The 26,118-nt window shown below is 40.8% G+C and overlaps 3 protein-coding genes across 4 annotated transcripts; 2 read left to right on the top strand and 1 right to left on the bottom strand.

The window, feature by feature from the left end:
- The first annotated feature begins 737 nt into the window (after positions 1–737).
- On the top strand, positions 738–5,323 carry cbx3b (chromobox homolog 3b). The gene is made up of 5 exons (XM_085177888.1): positions 738–976; positions 1,391–1,531; positions 1,640–1,796; positions 2,221–2,381; positions 3,959–5,323. The coding sequence occupies exons 2-5, from the start codon at positions 1,392–1,394 to the stop codon at positions 4,077–4,079; spliced, it is 579 nt and encodes a 192-aa protein (XP_085034014.1). The 5' UTR covers positions 738–976; position 1,391; the 3' UTR covers positions 4,080–5,323.
- Positions 5,324–7,294: 1,971 nt separating this feature from the next.
- snx10b (sorting nexin 10b) lies at positions 7,295–10,292 on the top strand. Of its 2 annotated transcripts, XM_085177886.1 has the most exons (6): positions 7,295–7,441; positions 7,710–7,796; positions 7,892–7,992; positions 8,099–8,200; positions 8,353–8,562; positions 8,667–10,292. In XM_085177886.1, the coding sequence occupies exons 1-6, from the start codon at positions 7,409–7,411 to the stop codon at positions 8,776–8,778; spliced, it is 645 nt and encodes a 214-aa protein (XP_085034012.1). In that variant the 5' UTR covers positions 7,295–7,408; the 3' UTR covers positions 8,779–10,292. The 2 variants fall into 2 exon arrangements, with proteins under 2 accessions (XP_085034012.1, XP_085034013.1); XM_085177887.1 differs by lacking the exon at positions 7,295–7,441 and having other exon boundaries at positions 7,496–7,796.
- A 7,524-nt stretch (positions 10,293–17,816) lies between these two features.
- skap2 (src kinase associated phosphoprotein 2) lies at positions 17,817–26,028 on the bottom strand. The gene is made up of 12 exons (XM_085178184.1): positions 25,821–26,028; positions 25,366–25,471; positions 25,227–25,252; positions 24,902–25,003; positions 24,026–24,106; positions 23,512–23,595; positions 23,265–23,389; positions 22,830–22,893; positions 22,584–22,688; positions 22,401–22,481; positions 21,400–21,512; positions 17,817–18,318 (listed from the first exon to the last, which is right to left on the bottom strand). Exons 1-12 carry the CDS (start codon positions 25,858–25,860, stop codon positions 18,226–18,228), a joined length of 1,020 nt encoding a protein of 339 aa, XP_085034310.1. The 5' UTR covers positions 25,861–26,028; the 3' UTR covers positions 17,817–18,225.
- Between the last annotated feature and the right edge of the window lie 90 nt (positions 26,029–26,118).

Genomic DNA, 26,118 nt, shown 5'->3' with positions numbered 1-26,118 from the left:
TCGGGATGGAATGGGGCGGGGGCTATTTGGCCAATCAGTAGCTCTGAGTTTACTCATTGGCTAGAGGGGAACTGTCAGTCAAATCTCCCAAAGACTGTTTTTTCTGCGATTTCAGCAGTACAGCCTCAGAGTTTGAGGGGAGCAGATCTCCGTTGACAAAGCCCAGTGTCTTTACAGCACTGAAAATAGTAAAAAAAAAAAAAAAAAAAGTATTCTCAAGTAATACTAAGTAACACTTTCTGTATTAGAACTTCTACTATACAATATCATGCAAAATTAAATATTAAAAATAGCATTAAACGTTTAAAATAATGCAAAATGAAGCGATTCAGTATATTATTTCCATCAGGAATTTTATATTCATTGCAACTGCTTTATAAACCCACCCCTGTATCATTTTAAAGTGGATGGTATTTTTCTCTTAAATGTATTGAACTTTATGTAACATCAATTGGAAATACGTGGAAGTACTCTAAAATTAAATAAAACTAAAGTGCACCAAGATCCTTGGGAGGAGACACAATACATATATTGATTTATTGTGTTATCGGACTGTCTTTTTGTTTCCAATAAAATAAAACAAAATTTGTGAAATACATTATAGGAAGTGCGCATGCCCTGCCATACCCTGCTGACGCCCATGGGTGGCAGGGCTGTTCCGGACCGCTGGACTGGGACGGTCGAGCGGACTGCTCCCTGATTGGTCGCTGCTGTGCGCGTCCCCGTCGTCTCCTCCCGGTTTTCCTGGCATGACCTTTTCCCTTGGCAACCACTTCCTCCGAGCATCAACGGCCATCTTTAATTTTAACTCATTCATGAAAAGTTGTTTCGCTCATTTACTCACATCGACCGACACATTTGAGCTCAAAGCAGCGTCACCGGCGCTGTGTGCATGTTGTTTCCAGCGATAAGCACAGAGCAGAGCCGAGCGGCACCGCAGCAGGCTATCCTCCGAGATTAAGTAAACACCGAGAGCGTACGTGCATATTGTTCATTACAGCGTCTAATGCATCACCGAGGCACGCTTCTATTCACTCATGTTTCGGGCTGCTGTCTGCTAAATGTGCTCGTAACCAGGCTGTGAGTGAACGACGCTCACGGTGATACTAACATGTTGCTTTTTTTTGGACTGAAGGAGCACAATCACCCGACAGAAACAGCAGGTGGAGCGCTGTAACAAGTGTGCCGATCATTGTATGAAGGGCACAGCAGAGTAGTCGCCACTGCCATGTTATGCTGAAAAAAAATCCCAGCAGCAGGGAGATAAAAGTGAATGTTCCTGACTCCACCGTGTTTAGTTTGTTTTTTAGCACAAAAAGAAAAGAAATGAACTCCCTGTTCTTGTGATTGCCCTGGCCTTCATTCATTCGCTTATTCTCTATCGTGGCAGAATGAGAAAGAAGCAGACTGCCAAACAGAGGAAGACTGAGGAGACTACAGTTGTCCAGGAGTTTGTGGTTGAAAAAATAATTCGCCGCAGAATCTCGAATGGGAGAGTGGAGTACTTCCTGAAGTGGAAGGGCTTCACTGAGTGAGTGGGATGTTGCAGAACCAGTCATTTGAACGGTTTGATTGTGTAACCCGTTTATCCACCGTAGTAAAAATTGCCTTTCCTTCCTCCTGTTAACTCTAACCGCAGTGCAGAAAACACGTGGGAACCTGAGGACAACCTGGATTGTCCTGAACTCATAGAGGAGTTCTTGAGAAACGCCCACTTCACCGAGGAGAATGAAGAAGAGCAACCCGAGCAAGGGTTTGTTCCCAAAGAGGAAATGGCAGAGGAAGAGACAGAAATTGTGAGTATGTTAGGAATTTTAGAGTTTCTGGAACGTCTGTATGTTTCCATGTTATTTACAGAACTTCTGCAGCTAAATCTGCCAAAAGGGAGAACAACAACGAAAAATATAGAAGTATAGGGAACACAATAGAAGTATGGTAGCATTTTCCCTTTAGTTGTAGACTAAGGTTGGAATGGAGTCAACTGACTCATTGTCAGAAATTGTTTTAAGGCTCAATCTGAAACTAAATGTCGTGTTAAAGAGGTTAGTTTTACACAAACTCCTGAAAATGAAACCAGTTAAATTTCCCCTTTTTTTCCGCAATGGGTGTGTACAGTGAGGGAGAAAAAATGAAATGGCTCAATTTAGCAACCTTCTTATCATGTCTAGTAAATCTGTGCTGCAACTTTGAACTTTGCCTTTTCTTATTTTGTTCTTTTAGTCCTGCGTGCAGGAGGCTCAGGCTGTGAAGACGGACAACAGCGTCCTTCAGCCCAATGATGAGCAGACAAACTCCCCCAGTGACCTCAGTACTTATCTCGAGCCCGAATGCATCATCGGCTCAACGGACAGAAAGGGAGAGCTCATGTTCCTAGTCAAATGGTGACTGCTTCCTCTTTACTCTGTCCTTGAATAATAAATGCCAGCACTTGAGTAAACGTGAAAAATGTTAATATTTAAAGCCAGAGTCAGACAGCAAAGTGTGTGAGTGTGTGTGTGTGTGTGTGTGGGGGGGGGGGACTTGATGTTTTTGTTGCTGTTGCTTTGTGGGAAACTGCAGTTTTCCAACATTTTATATATGCTTGATCATTTACTTGAGAGGAGAAGTTGGACGTTGACACTGACCACCTCAAACCTTATTAGTAACAGATTGGAGAGAGCAGATGGGCTTTGGGTTTATCATTACACACAACCATTAAGCTATAGACTCGGGGGCTCTTAACTATGCATACCTGGACTATTAAGTCCAGCTCTGCAAAGATCTACCTTTATGAGGCTCCAAGTGATCGGCTTAGATCGTTTTCCATTTTTTTTCTCTTCTTATTTACATACACAAATGTTAGTGTCCAGGAGTCCAGCAGAGCCGCAACACTACCTATGATTGTAGTTACTTTCTGAAAGAGGAGCTATATTGAATTACATCAGATTGTAAAGTTTGTAAACACAGTTTGTAAAACAGTTGGCTGAAGTCTTTTAAAATGCTCGATGACTTTTGTTAGGTTGGAGAACTTGGAATTTTTTGAAAGTTTTGAGTGTGAAAGATGTGCTCATGTTTAGGGCTGGAAGTTTAGAGGTCTACGGAAAGCAAACACTTGCACACAATTCCACAAATTATTGAACTTACCCAAACGTCCGCGTCATTCAAAGAAGCACGGCATTGATATGATGATAAGATGCCAGAGTCCTATATTGCTCCCTTAAGCAAACAAGTCATTTTTTTTACTTCTCCTCCACAAGAGCATAGCCAGTCAGAAAATGTTTAATTCCCTTTGTTTGTCTCAGTCTGTCCCTTGCATCCCATTCTGTCATTCTTGTAATCTTCTCTGCAGTTTTGCTGTTTTCCTGCTGTTTGGGAGCTCAGTCATCCTTTGCCCAGTGTATCAACTATCCCTCCTCTGCACATGTCCTACCTATTTCAGCTTTGCCTGGTCCACTGTCATATGCTTTCTGTGGATCCTCAAAGACACAGTGCAACTCCTTCTCTGTACTTCTCCATGAACACTTTAAGCAAACTAGCACAAACATCGTGTCTCTAGCGCTCTTTCTCAGTATGAAGTCATACTGCTGCCCACTGATCATCACCTCTCCTCTTAACTGAGCTTTGGCGGCTCTGTCCCATGTTTTCATGGCTTTATCCCTCTGTAGTTATTTCAGCTAGGCACGCATCATCCTTGTTCTTGAAAATCAGTGTTGGTATGCTTTATTACATTTGCTGATCTGTCAGCAAGACGCTGTGAGAAATTACTGGTTAAATTTAACAGACTTGGTGGAACAATGGAGCATGAGCTAAAGGAAGCAAAAGCTAAAATCTAGTGCCCCCTTTGAGTAGAGTCCCCTTACCCTTCACTTCTCCATTAAAAAAACTGTCAAAAATATTTGTTTTTGTTAAGACATTTTACATCCATTAAAAACGAGAGGCGGTTTCAGTCTTTTTCCTTCTGCTGCGCGTATCCCCACAGGAAAAACTCGGATGACGTTGCCCTGCTGCCGGCCCGTGAAGCGAGCGCCAGATGTCCCCAGGTGGTCATCGACTTCTATGAGCAGAAGCTGACCTGGCACTGTGGAGACGACGAGCAGTAAAAACGTGTGTGGGTTGTGTGCAGAGGAGAACTAATAAACAGCTGTGCTCTCAGCTGAAGCTTAACTTTAGCCTCCATCAAATGTCCTCCTTCAGCTGGCATCGGAAGCACTCTGCGCAAAATCGCATCCCTGCGTCAGGCAAAATTTCGGGCTCTGGCAGGTGTGAGATCCTCGGCGGTGGTGGATTTTAAGTGCTGTCTGCCCTGTGGTGCTCAAAAAAGGTCACTGTGACTTTGCAGACACTCTGATGGAGGCTCAAGCTAACCTTTATGTAGAGTGGCTGATTTGAGGTCAAACTAACCCGTTGCAGCTTTTTTCCTGTGTCATCATGTAGCGGACTCGATCACTGTGGTTGTGTTTTATTTTGAAGATATTGTTCTATGAGTAATATAGTATTTATAGTCCTGTTTAGATGCCAGTATCTTACACTGGAAGGGCCCTGCGGTTGTTTAGTGTGTGCTTTACATCCTGTACGGCAACACTCTACTGCCAGAGCCAGCAAACTACTGTCCAAGTCCATGCCTTCAGCCTATGTAGCTTTTGGCTAGAGCTGAAGATTGTAGCCCTGTTGTTGGAATGCCTCTTGTTTGAACTTGTATTGTGTGAGGTTGTGAAGTGTTAATGGACACAGCTTTTACTGTATCTCTTTATGACCCTTGTGGTTGATGTTAAATAATATATATTTTTTTAAAAAATGTTGCCCATCAAAAATTCCCTTGTTTTTTTTTAATCAGCTGCTGTAAATTAGCTGTTTTCTCCTGTTTATTGAATTAGAACGTTTCAGTTTATTTAAATATTTGGTGCTTTGATCCAAAAAGTGAAGCCCTGCAGAATTCTTCAGAATAAGAGCGTCTCGAGGCAACTGTTGTCGTGATTTGGCACTGTATAACTAAAATTGAGTTGAATTAGAAGGTCATGAATTTTCTTAAGTAAATCTAATGAGATTTACACTTATCGAAATGAACTCTTGTGCACCGTAAATGCGTAAGACGATTGTTAAATGTAGCACTTTAGATCTGAGACTGTGCAGTTTACACAGGGCATTCATTGACTGTAATTATACAGTTCTGTGTACTTTATATCTGTATCCTGGTGGCATTGTTCTGACTCGACATATCCCCCATGACTGCTATGGGACACTCAGCTGAACTTCAAACCTCCTAAAAACACATCTGCTACAGAACTACTGTAACTGTTGACCATGGATCTGTGAAGTCTGTGAATAAATGAAACCTTTTTTGACACTTTTTGCATCTTGGTTCACTTTGATCATATTTCTCACATTATGTGGTCCAATTACTCCTAAAATAAACAACCAATTCCAAATTATTAAAAAAACAACAACATTAATATGAGATGATTCATTTGACATTACATTTCTGGCATTAAATGGGCTACACAGAGTTGGGTCCAGAAACACAAGCTTTGTGATTTTCTTTTTTCCTCTGTGCACAACCACAGTGGATTTTAAAGCTAACAGTTAAGATGTGCTTAAAGTGCAGACCTTTAATCTTAATTCAAGGGTTTTACTGTAAAAATGCAGCTCTTTAGGAATTGCAGTGATTTTTTTTTTACACAGTGCTTCATTTTCAGAGGCTGAAATCAATTGGACAAACTTACAACATTTTAAATGGATGGATTGTTGTAATTGTAAAAAGTAAAAGCCTTTGCAGTCAATAAATGCCTAAAGTTTAGAACCCATCGACACCACCACGTACTTTTTTTCCCATGCTTCAGAGGCTCTGCTAGCCCTATGCTGCGGTTACTGTCTGGTGCAGCTCGTGGGTTTTTCTGGATTCAGTTTTGTTTTTAGTAACTGGAAGGCACGCTGTTAGGCGGAGATCAGGTGACTGACATGGTTGATGAAGAATATCCCCGTTTTTTGCTTTCAGGAATGGTTGAGTTGCTTTTGTGGTGTCCTTCGGGTCATTATCTGTTTGCAATGTAAAGTGATCAGGTTTGTGGCATTTGAGTGAAAAGTATAGTGCTGTACACTTCTATCAATAAACACTAGTGACCCTTTACCATTGGCAACCATACATGCCCATGCTATAACATTACCTCCACATATTTTACAGATAATGTGGTATGCTTTGGATAATGATTTGTTTCCATGCTTCTCTCTTCTCATTATTCTGGTACAAGTTAATCTTGAGTTTATCTGTCCAAAGATACTTTTTCTAGAACTGTGCAGGTTCTTTTAGGTATTTTCTAATCTGGCCGCCTTGTTTTTGAGTATAACCAGTGGTTTCCACCGTGCTGTAAACTCTCTGTATTTACATTCATGAAGGTGTTTCTAAACTCTGGACCCTGTCAATGATATGCTTACCTCTTCTTGACTTGGTTAGATGCTGTAAAGTTGTTTTTCCTTACAAATGGAAACGATTCTGTCATCATGTATTTTAGTTTTATGTTCTTCTGTTTCTTCTGTTTTCTGCACTATCTTTTTAGATAGTGCAGTACTGAGAGTAAACAGAAAAGATGGGAGAGAGTGGAAGGAGTTAGACAGAAAATGTTCTGGCATGGACTTAAAAACAGGCCTCTGCAGTACCCTTGGGTACTTGGCTACCAGCATCCACTTCAATTGTCTCCTGTGATCTTTCAGGCATCTCATTGTTTTTAAGAACAGACCAGATTGTTGATTTGGCCTCTCTTAAAGTTTTTGCTGTCTCTATGAGAGGATTATTTTTCATTTTCAGCCTAATGACGGCCTTCCTCACTTAGATTGGCATCTCATTGGACCTTATATTTAAAATCTAAACCATTTTCACCATTTTGAATTAACGCCAGATCTTATGTCTACTTCATTTGTCACAATATAACAAATGAACAGGCCTCACCTGGCCACAAAACTGCTAGCAGTTACCTTTGAGCCTCTTAAAATGAAAGACTGTGTATAAAAAATGCTGTAATTTATAAACAGTTAATACTAAACTTTTTGTTAAACTTTTGTGAATTAAAGCCAAAAGTCTCCACTTCAATCATATCTTGATCGTGTCATGTAAAATCCACTGTGATGGTGTAAAAAAAGAAAGAAAGAACCAAACCTACAGCAGTTGTCTCTTTTTCTAACAAAGTATGGATTTCCTGTAACTTTAGCAGCTTTGATCTGGTTGTGCTGACACATGTTCTCTAACAGTGCTTCCGAATTAGGAATGCCCGTTTTGCTGAGTTGACAGTTAGAGGGAGGTGCTTATATCAGTCTTGTGACTTTATTTTGAAACCTTTGCTCCATAACAGTAAAGGTGGAAATAAAAGACACAAATGCAGTGCTAAGGACCACCATTATCTATCTGACTTACGGTTATTGAGATTGAATCTTTTAGATCATGAGAAAGGAAACTGACAGCACGGAGAATCAGGTAGGTCTGAATTAATGTTGTGAATGTGACGGAGTTTCTTAATTGTCAAGAAGAAAGATCTTTTGTGTTTTCCTTAAACTGTGGCACAACTTTGAAAATAACCGTGTTTGTACTAAACATGAAACCATTCTCTGTTGGATTTTCCTATCCTGGTTCGTGTGATGTTAGTCATTCTACTTCCTCTATCTGCCAATATAATCCTTCCCTTTTTCACAACACAGTGCATTCCATTCAGTCTTTCAGTCTCTGTCCTGCCTTCTCCATGCAGCAGGTCATCAGTGTCTGGGTACGGGACCCACGGATGCAAAAGAATGACTTCTGGCATGCCTACATAGACTATGAAATTTGTTTACATGTAAGTAAAATGCTTAAGACAGTTGGTCGAATCTTTATTCTTTCATTTAGGGTAGCTTTACTGTGATATGTGTGTGACGCTGGGGTGTGTTTTAGACCGACAGTGTGTGCTTCACCAAGAAGATCTCACAAGTGAGAAGGAGATACAGTGAGTTTGTATGGCTCAGGCGAAAACTGCAGGCAAATTCGATGCTAATGTAAGTTCATCCACTGAGATTTGAATTTAAAGTTTACTTACTCATAGTTAAAGTAGTGTGCTCAGTTGTTCCTGACATTTTGTTGTTCTTGTTGTTGATTTTCCAGGGTACATGTACCAGGCCTGCCCCCTAAAAACCCTTTCTTCAGTCTTAATAACGCTCGGCAGATCACTGATCGAATGAAAGGGCTCCAGACATTTTTGGAACAGTACGTGAGAACTCAAAGATCAATGCATTTATGAACTTTGACCTAGTCAAACAAAAACCGGAGTACAAACACAGAACCACATGACTGACTCTTTCTAAAGGTAATACCGGGAGAAGTTTTAAAGTGTTTATTTTTCCCAATTCTTTTTTCAGAGTCCTTCAGAACCCTCTGCTGCTGTCCGACAGCTGCCTTCACCTTTTCCTACAGTCACAGCTTAGCGTGCCTATGATAGAGGCCTGCGCTGCTGGAAGGACGCACTACTCTGTGGTTCAGGCTGTGCAGCGCTGCGGCCTCCGGAGATTCCACTCAGAAGAGGATCTGCACAATAACCTCAAAATTTCCTGTGACTCTGACTCAGATAGGTAAAAAAAAAAGATCTGATCTCACCGCATGAGTAGAACTGAAAGTCTTTAGAAGTCAGTTTCACTCTACCTAATTCACTAAATTGTCTTCTTTTTTTTTCCAGCTCCGAGGGTAGGGATCCAGAACACAAGATTAAAGATTTGGAAGCTTCTTCTCTTGATCTCATTGAAACAAGCCAGGAGGAAGAGCTGAGCTGCTTATCTCGTTCTACATGAAAGCATCATCTTCATACTGCTGACAGAATGTGGGAGTCTCTGCACCCATACAATGTTTTGGATGAGCGAAGGAAAAAGCTATTACCGTAAACCTGTTACTGCACTTAACATGACTCGTCTTAATTATTTCATTTATTTTAAAAAAATGTCACAGCTTCTTTTGTTCTTGATGAGACGTTTTAGTTTGAAATTTGCACAGTAAATGATAATAAAAAATTACCTCTTGTATATTACATATCTATTATTTATCTACATTTATATCTATCTATATCTACCTGCACGTTCTGAGATTGTCTGAATAAATACAAAGTTGTACCAACAATTTGCCTGAAGATGGCAGTGTTGTAACAGCAATGCGTTTGTATAATCTTTGCTTCATAAACATTGCTTGAATTTTGATCATTGAGACTGAAACTGGTCAGATATGAGTGCAGTGAAAGCCTTTTGTTCTCCTCTCTGTGCTTCACTCCCAATCAAGGGAAGGGTGTGGAAAGCTTGTCATCTGGTGGCCACTGCAGTGCTTAGCAGTATGACATGTGTAATAGGGTCTCTGCAGAGTTTTTAGACAGCCCCCTTGTCAGGTGTGTGGCTGGTAGGAGGTCCTGTGGGATCCCAATGGACTTGCCCCTGTCTGAGAGGGCTATCAGGTAGACAGGCTACATTGCTCCCTGCTGAACAAAATGCCAGCTGCACTGACAAGACACCCTTTCTACCTGTCTCCTTTGCTTTGGGTTAGTCTGAGCTCACCTACTGCAGTCACATCTCAGGGTGTCTGTTCATGTGTGTTTAGTAAACACACATGCCTGCTCTCACAGTGAACACCACCGTGCTTTTTTTTTTTAATTGCAGATGTAATAACGAGTAAAGGGAGTGGAAAAACCGACATATCTGCAAAACTCATTAGATGAAGTGTTTTGCTTAGTTTGGTTTTTTCCTCTGCAGCAGCTGGGTGAGATTTATTGTGAATTCAGAGGGTGGAAGAGATAGTAGGCTTATGTTAGAAAGAACGGAGCAGTGACATCATCTTAAACACACTGAGATGCAAATGAACAGCCACCGACCGAGCTGCCACGGGAAGGTGGGACACATTTCCGAAAGATGTGCATCCAGTAGATATGTATTCATTTGCATCTACTATAGTGAAATATATGTATGTGCAACCATTACCAATGCTTGACGTGTAGTCAGCATTATTTTGCACCTTCGGAAAAAGGTGTAGGTGTTCAAGTGCAAAAATATGAATGTTTTTCACCATTTCCACTTCATACATTTTGAAAAATGTTTGTCTTGTCTTCCTGCAAATAGCTTGCAAAGAAGCTATTTAAACAGGAACTGTTCAGTCTAATGATATCTGACTTTCCAATATTGTTGCGTGTCACCCTGACAGACTTTTAAGAAGCCTAAATGCAAAATGCTACACTGTATCATGTCAGTGTTTGAAGGAATTCTTGAAGTTAAAGATGCAACATTTTGGGTATTGTGTGGGTATTTTAAAAATAAACTTCAGTCATTCAGAATGAAATTACTTTGTCAAAAAAAGAAAAGAAAAGCTGTCATGTAAATTTTAATTAATTAAAACATTTCAGACTCATCAGTTTCATAATATTAATGAAACCAATGAAGGATGTATCACAGCCCTTGAGATGCTAGTGTAAGAGATGCCAAAAATGTAAAAGGGAAGAAGTAATCTTGGGGAGCTTTGGAGTTGCAGGTTGCACAATGAACTAAGTTCCCCTTGCAGAGCTTTGTGACTGCAAACTCCTTTTTGTCACTAACAGTCTTGTGGATTGAAATGTTTCCATTTGCTAGTTTCAATTTGACCTGTCCTGCAGTATTGACCCATCATTTGATGGTTCAGTACTCCGATCCACTGGCCGTTAACCTTGAGCCTAACCTACCGCTGCAGTTCTGCTACCATGACAACAAGGAGACATTTAAACCCATCAGATCAATTGCTAGCGGCTCCCTGCTCCATGTTGTGTGACCCCCAGTGTGGTCAGCTGGAGTGAAAACACTGGGACAATAAATGAAGAAGAAGTAGAAGATGAAATTTCACTCTCCCTCGGCAAATACCCTCACTGTGCGTAATCTAATTAGTATGCTTATTGTTTGACACATAAAGTAGTCGAAGACGAAATAAATGAAAATGGCCCCTCTGGGAGAGACCCATCTGCCTCAGACCAAGTCAGCATGTCTTTCTGCCACAACAGCTCAAATAAACCACATCTAATGTCTATGATCACATGCTTGACTTGCTATTACATCTGATTTGTAATTAACACTGCATCAGAATAAGCAAAAATAAACATTTTATCTTTTGGAATTAACCAAACTGTCAAACATGTGACAATATGAAATCCCAATCAGGGTATGTCTACAAAGCCAAAAACAAATGGAAGAAATGAGGGAGATATGCTCCAGTGGAGGCAAATTACAGATAAATCAGAGCCTGCTCATGCATTTTAAGTGCCACATTATACAGAATCCATTAGTAGCAATAGGAGCTCAGCACCATTTGAGATATTAAATCTCTGTGACTGCAACTCCGTTGAACCAGGATGAGTCAATATCAGAGAAAGCCAGCTGCACTGCCAGTGGACAGGGGCTGATGCCTAAACAAAACGATACCATGAATATACATTATTGGTGATATGACAACAGCACACGCAGGCGATACGGCATGTTTTTCCACTATAGGCAGATCTTGGAGCTGGGGATTTACTGAAGCGTTAATAAGAAACTGAACATTTTTCAAGGTCTCTTATATTTCATGCCAGTACTGAGTGCTGATTTACTGTGGGCCACAAAGCTTCCACAACCTGACAGCCAAAACAGGATTTTTACATCTGTCCTTGCAGCTGTGCGTGCCTCTGTCCTTCTGTGTGTGTGTGTGTGTGTGTGTGTGTGTGTGTGTGTGTGTGTGTGTGTGTGTGTGTGTGTGTGTGTGTAGGTGTGTGTGTGTGTGTGTGTGTGTCTGTGTCTGTGCATGTGCACATTCAAAAGCCAAACCTACCCTCAGTTTGACCAAAAAGCAAAAACAAAAAGGAAAAAAAGATCTTCAGGTTTGAAACATTTTTCTGTGTCACTCAAATGTCACAGATGGAAATGAGATGACACGAGCCATCCATCAAATTCTGCAGCCTTACCTTTTCTGAGTTCTGTATAGCTAAACCTGCAAATGGTGTCGCCTGTTGATGTGTGGATGTAGCAATTACAGGGAACCGACGTGATCACTGTACCAAGCTTGCACCAGCTTCCCATCCCCTAGAATCAGAGCTGATCAGCATGAAACTAGCTCCTCTGCCTTGAGTGCGTCGGCTTGAGGGAGGGAAAAAAAAGATGAGATCACTGCTGGGTAATTTCCTCAAATAATATGGTGTGTAAAATTAGATGTGTTTCCTTTGGTTTGTGCATCTTAAAAGCAGATGTATGATGAGGAGGGACTTTGTCTTAAAACAGCAAGTGTTTGATCATATATAATCACAAATGTTCATTAATCAATGAAATAATCCCTTCGTTATATAGAAAGGAACATATGCCTGCAGGTTGTACAAACAGGGGTCTTTATTTTTTTGGCATCTATTGTTTTTTTAATGTTAGCATAGCATGAGAATTGCTTTATCACATAACTATATATATGTAGGGCAGCACAGCCTTACAGTGATTTCCCTTCTGCTTCAGAGTAATAATAATAATGGATTGCATTTATATAGTGCTTTTCAAGAACCTCAAAGCGCTGTACAATTCCACTATTCATTCACTCTCACATTCACACACTAGTGGAAGGGCATTGTTCCCCTGGTGGGGCCTTCCTGTGTGGAGTTTGCATGTTCTCCCTGCGCCTACATAGGTATCCTCCCTCGGTGCAAAAAAAATGCATCTTAGATTAACTGCTAAATCTAAATTTGATAACATTTTTTATAAAGTATGCATGAATGCAATTTAAAATAAAGTGCTTTGAGTGAGTTTTCTAAATTGTTAACTTTGACTTAGAATTAGGTAAAAAAAAAAAAAAAAAAAGAAGAAAAGAATAGATGATAATTTAGTAGGTAACTCCTTAAATTGAAATGACAAGAAACTAAATATTTTTAGTCTTTTTTTTTTTTTTTACTACAGTTCATAGTCGTGTAAACTTGTGATCATTTCATTGGCATAGGAACAGGTTGTTACATACAAACAGCCTCCAAAGCCACCAGCTGCAGGTTTGCTGTATTATTCGAAGTACAAATTCTTTAAACTGCAAAAAATGTAGAAGCAAGTCCTTGTGTAATGATTGTTAGTACATAGGTTGACCAATAGCTCAACCGATAGATGGAGATAGAAAGAGAGGGAGATGTGTAGTACATTTTTGCATGCATTTGCATCTTGGCACAGGGGAACAGAGCCTTTTGTGTGTCACAAGATCATGTGTAAATAACAACCCCTCCAGACGAAATGTCTTGTTAGGGATGAGGTATGAGTAGAGGGGGAGCTCTTTGGTCAGACCCATTTCAGGGAACAGAGAAACTGCTAGTGGTGGCAGTGAGAAGACGACATAGGGTGGAGAAAGAAGGGGGGGAAAAACAGAGGGGTAGAGGGCACCATCTCTCGGGGCCTCTGAGCTTCACTGGCAGTGTGTGTAAATCAGCAGGCAGCTCACGGCTGCAATGAGGTAGAAAATAAAAAAAACATAAAAATGTCCAAGTGAAATAAGAGGCAAGGAGAAATCTTTTATGATGAGCCTAAATTCTCCTTACTCTGCAGTAGATCCACTGACCGGCTCAGCTTGTCTTCTTCAGACACCGTCCATCATCCCAATATCTGCATATAGCCACAAATTACTCAAATTACCCCACCTGCTACTCATGTAATACATATGTAATGGGTATCCTAAATTTGCATGATTATTATTCATGGTACCCTTAATAGACCTATGTCAAATTCATTAATATGCACGTAAAATGATATGGACTGTCACACCAGGAAGTCTGAAGTTCTGCAGACGTAGTTAACACACATAAAGTCTTACTTAAAAGTTACCAACACTCTGGATGTTAAATATACACCACCACTGGAGCGTGGATGCTTGTTCTTGACCTTTGGGAGCAGTATATGCAAACCATGTAATGACACAGTGTCATAGCTCTACTGTCTAGCTTTGTGAAGTTAGAACTTCCGGCCCTCTTCAGCAGGATGGTTTTGGGGGCATCATGTGACCTGTAGGTGGAAGCTATGGAGCGGACATTGAATTCATTGAAAGTACATTACCATATTTAAGTTGTTTATCGTGCTGGCTGGTTAGCTCAGTTGCCTCACAGCAGTTAGGTCATGCACCTGTAGACGTTCTCCTTGTATTGCATGGGTTTTCCTCATAATGTGGATATGAGGATGAATGGCACCATAACATTTTATCTCATTGCCTCTTTATTTTCCTCTATATAATATGTACTGTATTATAAATAGGATGAGAAGAGAAGAATACAAAAAATATAAAGCAGTAAAGCTGAATAACTTGAAACGTCTGAATCAATCAATCTGAATGTGAATCTTACCGCAGTGTTCTTACTTATGAAAATGTGGTCTTGTCACAGTGTAATGATGAATACCTCTGTGTGTACTTTGGGCACTAAATGAGTTCAGGTTAGCTTGGCAGGACCCGAGCTTGGATACATGCCAAAGCTGACACTAAATGGGAGTGATGGCAACAATCTGCTATCCAGTGCCTCAGTTAGCTCAGCAAGCTCTTGTAATTCAAACCTCAGACCTTCACTTCCACTGCTGGAGGGCTGTCTTGAAAACTGCTGCTATATAAAGACCTGACACTGACATGGGACCTCAACTTAAAGGTGGGGTCATTAAACAGGGGCATCTAACGCAGGGCAGTAAAAGAGGAGCTGGCAAGAGATGGGGGGTGATTCTTTTACGTAGCACTGAGAGGCAGACAGCTGCAGTGTATGTGGGTGAAAGGGGTACAGAGGGCTGTAATTACAGTTAGAACATCGCTTGCATCTCTGACCTCCTTTGATTACAAACTATCCTCCCAAACCATCCCGGGTCATTACTCACCTCGCTAACTAGTATAGTAAATCAGCAGCAGAGCACTGACCTGATATTAGAGCCACAGCAAGAGAGTAAACAGGGCTGGGCTATGGAGGCTGCAGCATTATAAATAATCTATGAAGAGATGGAGCAGGAGCGAGGTGTGGGAGATGTTTATAGCAGGTGGACAAACACCTGTCACTTTGATAAGCCTGATTTATTTTGAGTGACATGTCAGCACATAGCTCTAACCTGCCTGACAGCCTGGACTCTACACCCTTGAAACACGAACTGCTTGAAACGTTGATGTATATGAGAGGGCTGACAATCATCGCCACAGCATTAACAGCTTCGTTAGTGAAAACACCAGCTTAGATGTGATGGTGCTAATCGTAGTATCAAGTAGGGGGTTGATGGTGAGGTTTTTGAGGCCAGGAAATGTGACTTTCGGACGTTGGAGCCACATCTGTCACCCGCTCCAGAAATATACAAGTCCTCCTTCGACATCGCTGTCTGCAGCACCCAGAAGGCTATTAACGTGAAGAGAGAGCAGACACCTATAACATGTGAGAAAAGTGGGCGTGGTGCTTCTAATAAATGGCCTGTCTAGACCTATATTTAGTGCCCCACCGCTAACCCTGTTCTGCAGCTCATAACATTAGATGGTAGATATCAAAAAAACACTAAAATAAATTTTTTAAAAATCGAAGCTTCAAATTTCCAGAAATATGAGTTTTCCTGCTGTGATTGTCATTAGCATTCACTTTGAATACACCATATCATCCCACAGTGTCATGAGCCAGCGGAAAAAACCTTAATTTGTCAGCTGCTATGAGTTATGTTCACAGAAACTGACCTCAATTAAGAGTGACTTACCTTTAAAGTGTGTCTATTTCAGATTTTAAGATTTAGACTGAGGAAAAGAAGCTTTAATGGAATGCTGACATAGGGCCAGTTGGAGATGTAATACATTTCCTGCAAAATGCCAGGGGATACCACATAAATAACACTCTGTTATGCCTGACAGAAACTCTCTATGAAGCTGTGATCTACTGCTCTGTGACCTGGTTAAAGAGCAGAAGAAGCAGCTGACAGCTTGATCAAAATTACCTCTCCAAAGTGGTATAGATCAAGCCTTTAGCCTTCTCAACAAGCCTGATGCATAATAATAATCAACAAAGATGAGCGGGTTATATTAGTGTACCGTCATTCTTCTGAGTTATTTATGTTTGCACATGGCACGAATTATGAGAGCAGTAGCATCAAAAGAAGTCTTACTGGGGGGAAAAATACACTGTCACCTGTAACTTCTTTGGACTCTCGGTCATTATCAGCAGAAAATGATTACAAATGTGTTTTTACCTGAAGGGAAATGCGTTTTATATTTCCATCATCTTTCTCTGTAAATCCAGTTTTATTTATTATTACTCAACAGCTCAATCTATACACATTTGGCTGGCAGAATTGTCGCTTTATGGTTAAAAGTATTAATTAGTGATATTCTGGTATCATTAGTGTAATTTAGTGCCCGGCAGATTAATAGCACGGTGACATTTATCTTTGAAACATTATATCTTGATGTTAAATTGCAATAAAAGACCCTGTATATTCTGAGGATATGGCTGTCCAAATCTAACAGGAGATGGGGGGAGTGGGGTGGGTGGGTGGGGGTGAAGTTGACATCCATTAAGGAAATCCTTTATTGGCACATAAAAATGAGAGGCAACATTTAGCCTTACTTGCCTTTGGCAACTTAACCCATTGCCAAACATTAAAACGAACGCTATGTCAGCACTAAGGAAATATTTTTGTTTAGACATTATAGCCCATAATTTAGCAACAAGCCCAAAACCTGATGGAAGCATTTCAGAGCATTGTCATCACAATTTTGACCATCTATATGGCAGAATATTGCATTATTTGATTATACGTTCTTTCTCTGCCCTAAAACAAAAGCATTTCCTCTCTATATTCAATAACTCATTATGGTAATTCATTACATCGCCAATTAGTAGAGAAGCTTTATCGCTGCACTATACCATAAAGGGCAGGATTTATGTTGTCTTTGAATGTCACCCAGAGGACAGAAGACGAGCTCATCACTCAAGAAGAACAAAATAGAGAGACACAGAAAAGGGAGAAAAAATAGAGGGAAGATGAAGGGAACGATGCAGTGAGTTATCGGTTAATGAATGCATTTTCCCTGCTCATTTTCTCACAACCTTGAGAAACCTTGACAAGGAATCTTTGTCTGTATCAAACCAAAAATGAGCATATATAAAAACATAGCTTTGGTATTTCATTCAGTGAGGAGACTGTAAAAAGATATGTACAGTATGTATGTAACCTCAGAGGGATATGCCCAGCCGCAACCACCTCGCCTGCTGTCAAACAGCCCCTCAGAGGGCGATAAGCATCCATACTATCTGTGTGGGTGGCTGTCTTATTAGTGCACCTCAACCATTTCACTCAGGCATGCAGCACGAGCAACCATCTGCCACGCTGCGATCCTCTGCCCAGGCAAGTCTCTCAGGTGCCATAAAATAAAAAGTGTCCCTTTGAAGATTGGAGCAAAAAGTGCTGAGCAGATGAATAAAGTCATTTTAAAATAAATAAATATTTTTGTAACCAGGAGACCCTATACACGTCTTTAGTGTGCACCCAGGTTTAAATATTGCCTTTGACCTAACCGCACAGCATTACAGAAAACAAATAATGTGATTTATTATTCAGGGTAGATTAGTATTCATAGATGCACTTAGTGCATATAAAGTATAAATATTTTATAAATATTTCTCCCCATCAGAAAATGACACAAAGCCTCAAGAACCAAATATTTCTTCTGTTTGATAATATTAATTATTTAAACTTTATGTCAAGAACTGGGTTCTTAGACAAGAAAGAAGATACAGATGTGTAGACACTTCTATCAGCGTCTTTGTTAAAGATAAACTGACACTCCAAAACTCTCTACTGCCACCTTGTGGACTTTTAGGGGGAAAAAAAACACAAGGGAAGTCCAAACGTCATGTGTTTACATTTTTATTTATTTCACCAGTTGCAAAATTCAAAATTTGCCAAAAGCAGCAAGTGAGATCATACTGTTTAAAAAAAGAAAAAGAAAAAAAGAAACTAATACAGAATAAATAACAAAGAAAGCAGTGCAAAGTGCAGAAAACCCTACATGTATCAGTCAAATTTAAAAAAAAAAAAAAGAAAAAAAAAAAAAAAGTTAAATCCTTATATCAAATCAGTCTCTTACAATGTGTATCACAGGGAATGTTCAAAAATAATAATAATTCAATACAAAAAACACAATAGTTTACCATATTTATATTTATAATTACTAGTTTTTCAGTTATAACTTTTGAGCATTTGGAACGAGCAATTGGAAAGCCACAAGATGTTAGCAGTTTACACCGGGTGCATTTAAATAGCATACAGCTCCAGCAGATAGTCTTTGGGAACAATACCTATAACTCCATTCTTCTCTCCAACCCACCAGCCAAAGTTCTGATACTCCTGGAAGCACACAGAGAAGCAGAAACAAGGAAGGAAAAAGAAGAGCGTGTTAGTGCTCCTTCATCCTAGCAGATAATATTCTGCTGAAATCAAAATTGATAAAACAGAAGAACAAATGACGCCTTCTTTCTTTCGGCTGTTTTCCGTCCACTCTACAGTACTTATCTCCCATCAACACCTGTACACCTCCTTGCCTTCCGTTCTGCCTCTTTACCTGGTGTCAGTTTTGAGACTGCACGTTTCCCTCCACTCCACACAAAAAGCTCAGTGTGCATAAAGCACATCGCACATAAATCTGTCAAAGCGTGACAAGTAATAGCTCCAAATGGCTGTCAGCATGCTGAGATGTGAGGAGGACACTGCGAGGAGAGATCTGAGACAAGACGACAATAACTCACTCACTCTCTCCCTTTCTTTCTCTCTCACCCCCCCCCCCCCTTCTCTTTGACCTTACATCAAAGTCTTCCCTGCGCATGAATCAAGACCGGAGATCACGTTCTGACAAGGCTGAAGGAAGACGAACCTGGACAACGTTTCACATCCAAGTCAGAACTCGGGGACAATGAAGGGCCACATCTGTGTCCACTTATTCCCAAGACAGAGCAATGGATGTAAGCGATCATATGCTAGTATTAGACAGAGGGGGATTAGACTCACTATAGTGAGGGCTGACACTGACAGGTCTCTGGTGACGGGCCATTTATCACATCAGATAAAGACAGGCTTGACACAGCGTATCAGTATCTGTATCAGCCAAATCGATATAATGCTGTAGAAAGCCATTTGAAACATCTAAATTATTAACACTAAATTTAAATAATAAAAAAAAGAATTATGTTTACATAGCTACCACAGACAAACAGAAAATGTTAAATCCACTTTCCTAGAATGTCATTTCATCACAAGCCCCTGGAGGCTAATATAGCAGCTTGACATGAGGTGTGTGTAAAGGAGTGTGCGTCCACATTACGACTTCCTGCCACCAGCCTTTGAAAACGGCAACACCTCATTGTGTCGTTGGCCGGCTGACAAATAAGTCATGCTTTAGTAAGTGCTGGACGCAACATGAGAACAAATATGTAGAGCTGTGGATGACTAATGACACCACACACCGCAACAACACACATCAACACAAATACTCTCAGCTAGTCAAAACAACCGTCCTGTAATTTGATTACTTTCACCAAATGAAAGAGTCCCGGTGCGTTAGTTAAAACACAAAGTGTAAAACAGTGATAGGATAAAACGCTGTGCAAGGAGAGCAAATTGACATTGTGGCATTTTAAGCAGAGAGACCTTGCATCTCTCAGTCAGTTTGTTACTAATGGGAGGCTGGGTGTGTGTTGGGGGCGACGAGGTGTGCAGCATATCCGGTCAACACAATCGCCCTTAGTCGGGCCTTATAATCAGCTCCCAGGTCCTGACTGGGGGGTCTCCCAGCTGTAACACTACAGCTATTTCTGGTCTGCAGAATGGGGGAGGGACACATTGGAGGAGGGAGAAAGGAGAACAGTGGAAGAGGGAATGGCGGGGGGGGGGAGTCGGCTGTCCATTTAGCTGCAGCTGGCTGCTGCAGTCCAGACAGGTTTTATGGTCATTGCCCTCGCAGCAGGCCACAACCCCCAACACCAAGGTTTTAGCTAATGGCACTCCCAGTCTAAGTGAAAGGGCAACTTGATTCTTGGGCCTTTTCTACACACCAAGAAGAAGTCATAAACAGGCATTTGGTCAATGAGGATTGGACAGTCTGTCTGCATTGTGCATTTGTGTCCCTCCATTAGTGTTGAAGGAACAATCAATTGATTTGATGAAAAGAAAACCAACAGTGCTGATAATTCATTATTTAGTTTTATTGTAGTGTATTTAAAAGAGAGAGCGAGAGAGAGCAATTTTCTGGTCCCAGTCTCCTAAACGTGATAATAAGGTGAATTTGTCTTGGATTTTATATTGACATCATATTCAATATAAAATTGAGAAGGGCTTTAAAAATTATTTACACATTTCAAAAGGTGAAAAATAAATTTCTAGTGCTTCCTGCTATACATGGAGTTAATAATATGACTATGTAGCATATTACAATTGTATTTATTTATTTGTGCATCTCTGTTTAATGTACAGCACATGCCTCTCAAATTTCCCCCAAGTCTTCTTTGCCTTAAAGAGCCAGTAGATGGCAGACTTGAATTTGAAAAGCAACCTGGCCCGTTGACAACAGAATGTCTCAATTGACTCCATGCTCCATAGAAACCAAACCAGACAGGAAATATTGCCCGTCTGGATGGAGCACATTTCACACATTATTTATATATATTTTTTAAAGACAAACCACACATCTCGACGAGTATAAAATTCCACTGCTCATTTTCTGTCCAGCGTCCAAAACAAATCTTGTTAAATGTATCACAACAAAATCCAATTCAGCGTTCATACGAAGCGGTTAAGTACAAAGGGGCTCCTGTTTAGTTACATAATAAAGGTAAAGAACTGCCTCTCAGTTCTCCGGCTCATGACTAGCTGACAAGCCTCGGAAATTGTGCGTCCATTACACGTCCTCACCTGCTCTGAATAGAGTGGCTGACCAGCCTGGTTTTCCTGAAAACACACATTCCTATTTGGCGAGGTGAGAGAAATTTCTGAGAGGTGTGTGTGGGCTGAAGGCTGCTCACTGCCTGGCATAGCAGTAGCGACAGTGTGCTGAAACAGTCCAGATGGAAGTGATGGAATTACGCCGTGTGCCAGCTAAGCTCGGCCTCCGCCAACAGCACTAAAACCGTTTCCGTTGTGACACAACTAATCCCCATCAGAGCGCTAGAGAAGGAACCAAGCCCAGTCTGCCTCTTACCATCAGCCTTCCACCTCTAGGCGGTGGGCCAGGTGCTGCCAGTAAAGGATCTGAATAGTCAGTTCCTCTAAGAGCTTAGAAATAACTCACTTTAGGTGGTCTGAAACCAGCCACTCGGTCTACAAACCTCTCAAACTTTTGCAGTGTGGTTGGATTTAAGGTAATACCAACTTTATCGTGCGTCAAGACAAGAATCGCCACAGTTTATCTCTGACATCTAGGGTTTAGCCTCACCATACCTTACTCAGGATGTAGATGGCATCTCCACGTTTGAAGGACAGCTCATCTGGGTGGTCCCCTGAACAGTCCCACAAGCCTTGGTAGTAGTTCTGATAGTCTGTGCTCTTATCAACTGAAAAAGAAAAAAAGCAAGGTGATGACAGATCAGCGCTTTATTTTCTAGCCAGAGTAATCCTTCTAGATGTACAGATTTCACATAGCAATTACTTATTAGTTTGAACCAAACCTACAGGGGGCAGCCAAGAGCCTATGGCAGAATTTGGTTGGATCAAAAACCAAATCAAGAAGGTCAGCAGTGTCCCAGTTACCTAATAAATTCTCATTTTAAAAAAACAATTTAAAAAAAAAGGTTTTGGGGTGTATTGTTGGTGAATTATTTTTTAATCACGAAGAAATGCACAAAGAGAAATGTAAAAGCTGGGCACTGCTTTCAGAATTAAAAAGAAAATAGTGGTGTTTAGTAGTAAACTGTACAATGACAACTAACTACTATGTAGTGCAGTGCATTAGTATGCTGGATTCAACTGGTTTGTAGTTTGAAACCAAGATGCAGCTATTGTTTTAGCAGCTGGAGTTTCCACTTCTGAGCAAGTCTGTTTTTAAAGTCTATAAAGCTGGCCATTCTGAGTTGTGTGGTGAGACTTGGTGGTTAGTAACTGGAAGTTTGCTCAAATGTGCAGAGCAGACAGAGGCGGATCGTGTTTGGAGGAAAGGTACCAGCTATTTACAGAACTATAACATGCTAGTTATTGTAAAAGGAACTTGGCCAACTAGGCTGAAGTTATTTCCAGTATTGTGCTAACTTTCAGTTGCACTCCTTCACGAGAACTTCCTCTGCGTATGTCACTTCTTCATAACTGCTAGGTTTCATTTGCTGTGTGTGCCTGTCACAAAAAGGCGGATCATTTTTTAAAGTTTCTTCTGTCTATTAAGAAACTTACTACATTCTAATTCACTAAATATACCACTTGGGATTGACAAATGTAAGTGCTTTGTGTACCTGCAGCAGGAGGAGGAACAGGTTTGCTTGCCGGCTCAATTTTTGGAGGACGAGGCTTTGCTACAGCCGGAACTTCTTCTTCTGGAGAAACAAAACGATATAAAAAAATAAAATCAGATCAAATCAAACAAGATCCACGCACTTTGTTAGAGGTTATCATTGTAATGTAACACATGGTCAGACCTGGAAGCTCTTCGTAGATGTCTTCATCGATTGGCTGAGCTATAGTCCCTACGTCATCGTACATTTCCTGTTCCTCGTCGTCTTCTGGGATGATGCCCGACATATCTACAAACAGGAGAGCAAACTTCATTTTATTGCTAGGCATGATAAATGCAGATTTTCTTTCCCCAGTAGGTGCTACTAACTTTAAAGAGCATAAATGTTTTTTTGTTTTTGTTTTTTTTTTATGAATGGCAAAGTTCAAACCTTTCAAAACAAAGTCTATCTGTTTCACCCACTCTTCGGCCTCCTTCGGTGATGACGCACAAAACTGTCATGAAAGGGGGAAGAGAAATGAATGTGAATGTGCAATAAGGAGGAGCTCTATATATATTAATTAACATAAGCAAATAATATTGCATTTATGCATAGTAAAACGTTCCACATGGAAGTCTGAATGTTAGAAACACTCATTTAGCCTTATTCAGTACGTGTCAGGCTGAGCTACTGCAAAGGCAGTAGTGTCAAATGGAAAAGCATTAAAATAAAGATTTACTGAAGTGCATGGATAGACACACTGTGCCAAGTTTTAAACATGTCACGTCTCAAGTTCGTATTTGGTTTTGGTTATTTCAGTTTAACAGCATTTAAAAAAGGCAACGACTGAAAGAAACTCAAGCAGCCATCGAGAGATGAGCGTACCTGATAGACGCGCTTGTCTGGGGCCAAAATTTCAAAGCAGCAGTCTTTCTTCGAGTCCTTGCGTAAGGTGTTGTTCATTTTGACACCGTACCCATCGATACTGAACTCACCCTTCTGCTGCTTGTCTGGTTTAGAAAATTAAAGCATCATCATTATTGGTGCAGATGCAATAACTGCATCAATACTGTTAAAAAGAAAAGGGGGGAAAAAGGGAAATTATTCACCCACTTAAAAATGAAGAAAGTACCTTTCTCACTGCCGTAATAGTAGAAGGTGTGATGGCTCAGAGCACACCATCTCTTCTGCCACTCAGTACCAAAAAAGCTGTGATCTGTGGAGGGAGAGAACCACATGCACAGAGAATTTTCCAGTGTGTTTTGATGGCTGTAAGCATTGTGATTTTTATATATAGAATGGACAAAAATACCTGAACTGTAAAGAAAATGTGTATTAGATTACAGTCTTTATTTAGGGTATTGTGTGCAACACAGTAGAGTCAACTAACCTTTTACAGATTTTTGGTGTTTTGCATTATGTAAGATTCTTTTTAAAGGTTAAAAAACAAAAAAGCCTTTTTGTTCACATCTGATAAAAAGCCAAAAAAAAAAAAAAAAAAACAAAAAAAAAAAAACCCACACACACTGGCCCAAGGATATTTGAGAGCTTGCATATTTCAGTAACCAGGCAGCCTCCTTTTGCTTTACAGCTTTTTCCCCCTTGGAAAAGCTGCCTTGTACATATCTTATAAGCAGAGCACCAACCCTTTCTGCGCTTCTCAAGATATCCTGCTTTAAAGACAGATGGCAGGTCCTGGGCCGCCACAGGTGGGGACTGCTGGGAACCTGGAAAAAGAATTAAGGAAATCCAAATATGTGACCCGTCATCATTGCTGCTGAATCCTTAATAACTGACTGTTGTTTTTGTGGCGGGGGGTCTTAAAGTTAAACATGACCAGAAGGTTTATGAGCTACTTTGCTATCATGCATTTGTTTAACCGATATTAAATTGAATAGCAAAGCCACTCTGAGTAATATTTTAGTCTCACTGGAGAAGGTTTCCCTTGCTCTGTCTAACTTCAAATATTCAAATGCCGTGTCAAAGTTGCATTGTGTGAAAGAGCAGCCATAAAACTGGCAGCTGCTTATAGGCCATAAACCCCAGTCCCCCAATCACCATTTCATAAGGATTTCCCTGATACTCTGTGGTGGGAAAAAAGGGGGGGCAAAAACAAAACTGCAAATGCAAAAATCTGTCACAGTTTGGATAATGGAATAAACAGGATTAAAGCTAGTGTTTATCGGGGAATGTTTTTGTGTCATAACCTGCAGCCACAGCAGTAATTTTAAGCCCCTAGACTGTGGCTGAGAGAGCAATAAAGTGTGCTTTAGCCATCAAAGGGGAGGGGTGAGGGAGGTGGTAGGAGTAGCAGTTGTGCACCCAAATTGCTTCCCAAGTATGTTGCCAAGTTACAGTTGGAATGTCTCACTCATTGTGCCGCTCAAAGTCGCTTTCTCCAAGGAGCCAGAGCAAAGATCTGTATACTTTCCTGCCAACACGGAGCTTTCGGTGCTCTAATCCGCAGCTTGCGAGCAGTTAGCGAGTCAACTCTGTTTGTCTGCTAAGTGTTTGTGGCTCACCTTCGAAAGCATCATCATCCTTGTCCGTGCGCTCTGACTGCAGCGACCCCCCGTCGTTGTTGCTGTCAACTTCCTCCTCGTCATCTGAGTCATTTCCACCTACTGCAGTAAACACAGAGGGCTGTGAAGTAACTGCACACAGTGCAACACAGAAGTTGCCATTGTGTGGTGTTAGAGGTGTTATGTGGCCAGTTTATTATGAAACGTGACTCTTTTTTTGCCCTTGCTTTTTCAAATTTGTGGGATAGGTTTGTAATCGACTTGTGGGCCTTCGCATTAATGTCAAAACACACCTACAGGATTATTCAGCAGACAGACAACTTACCTTTGTCCTTAAAATCTTGTGGAAAACTGTTTGGGAGAAAAAGACGGCAAATAAAGTTAATCACAACAACTTATGCACCTGCAAAGCAAATCAAAACTGGAGTATTTTCATGTATGCTGGTTCCAGTCATGAGTCATACCCTTGCTTGACCTCATTTATCCTCTTGATGAAGGCTTCCCTCTTCTCTTTTGCCTTCTTGCTTAGATTTTCTGCCTTCAACCCATCAATGAGGTAGTTTTCGAGATCTGAACAGCACAAGAGGTAAAACATTAACATGTTCTGATGGCTGATAGCAGTCAAGTGGCCACACCACTGATGCACATCCACAACATAAACAAAGGAGCAGTTTGCAGCTTTGACGTCCAGCTCATGCCTCAAGTTTGAGACTTGAAGCGAGTTGGTTTTTTTAATGAAATGCCAGCACAACCGTCGATTTGAGTGAATATAGCAGAAAAAAGGGGGAAAACTGTGCTTCCTCTTTTTAAAAAGAAAAGCAGTTTGTTATATACCAGACTTAAAGTTAAACACGTCTTTATAAGATGCGGAAATAAACTCTCCTCTACTCCAAAGGCAACTATGAATCGACAGCTTTACCTGAAATGAGCGTCGTTAACTCCTCGGGGATCGCACGCATTCTTACCGCAGTTTCTAGCCTGAAGCGATTGAGCGTCCAGCCCGAGGAAGGGAAACTCTAGCCTGCACGACACGGAAGCAGCAGCTCGGGCTCGAAGATATACGGAAGTTAATCTGCTAATTATTTATCAGTGACCACACAGTTCCGCTGCAGGACAAACACTCAGAGCCGCCTGCTTGGTGTTCGGCGTTCACTGACGTTGACGTTTATTGGCCTTTATTTATTTTTTGACTGCCACCGTAGACAGGAAATTGATGC

Source organism: Neolamprologus multifasciatus, chromosome 11 (genome assembly GCF_963576455.1).
Source record: "Neolamprologus multifasciatus chromosome 11, fNeoMul1.2, whole genome shotgun sequence".
NCBI lineage: Eukaryota > Metazoa > Chordata > Actinopteri > Cichliformes > Cichlidae > Neolamprologus > Neolamprologus multifasciatus.
This window is presented reverse-complemented; position numbering and strand designations above follow the sequence as displayed.

What these genes read in the sequence shown, in the direction of transcription:
- skap2 (XM_085178184.1), bottom strand. Translation starts at nt 25,860, where the DNA reads ATGCGTGCGATCCCCGAGGAGTTAACGACGCTCATTTCAG. An exon ending in GTTAACGACGCTCATTTCAG is followed by an intron (nt 25,472 to 25,820) that starts GTAAAGCTGTCG and finishes TGTGCTGTTCAG; the next exon opens with ATCTCGAAAACTACCTCATT. An exon ending in ACAAGATTTTAAGGACAAAG is followed by an intron (nt 25,004 to 25,226) that starts GTAAGTTGTCTG and finishes TGTTTACTGCAG; the next exon opens with TAGGTGGAAATGACTCAGAT.
- cbx3b (XM_085177888.1), top strand. Translation starts at nt 1,392, where the DNA reads ATGAGAAAGAAGCAGACTGCCAAACAGAGGAAGACTGAGGAGACTACA. An exon ending in CAGAGGAAGAGACAGAAATT is followed by an intron (nt 1,797 to 2,220) that starts GTGAGTATGTTA and finishes TTGTTCTTTTAG; the next exon opens with TCCTGCGTGCAGGAGGCTCA. An exon ending in CTCATGTTCCTAGTCAAATG is followed by an intron (nt 2,382 to 3,958) that starts GTGACTGCTTCC and finishes GTATCCCCACAG; the next exon opens with GAAAAACTCGGATGACGTTG.
- snx10b (XM_085177887.1), top strand. Translation starts at nt 7,560, where the DNA reads ATGAAACCATTCTCTGTTGGATTTTCCTATCCTGGTTCGTGTGATGTT. An exon ending in ACTATGAAATTTGTTTACAT is followed by an intron (nt 7,797 to 7,891) that starts GTAAGTAAAATG and finishes GGTGTGTTTTAG; the next exon opens with ACCGACAGTGTGTGCTTCAC. An exon ending in TGTGACTCTGACTCAGATAG is followed by an intron (nt 8,563 to 8,666) that starts GTAAAAAAAAAA and finishes TTTTTTTTCCAG; the next exon opens with CTCCGAGGGTAGGGATCCAG.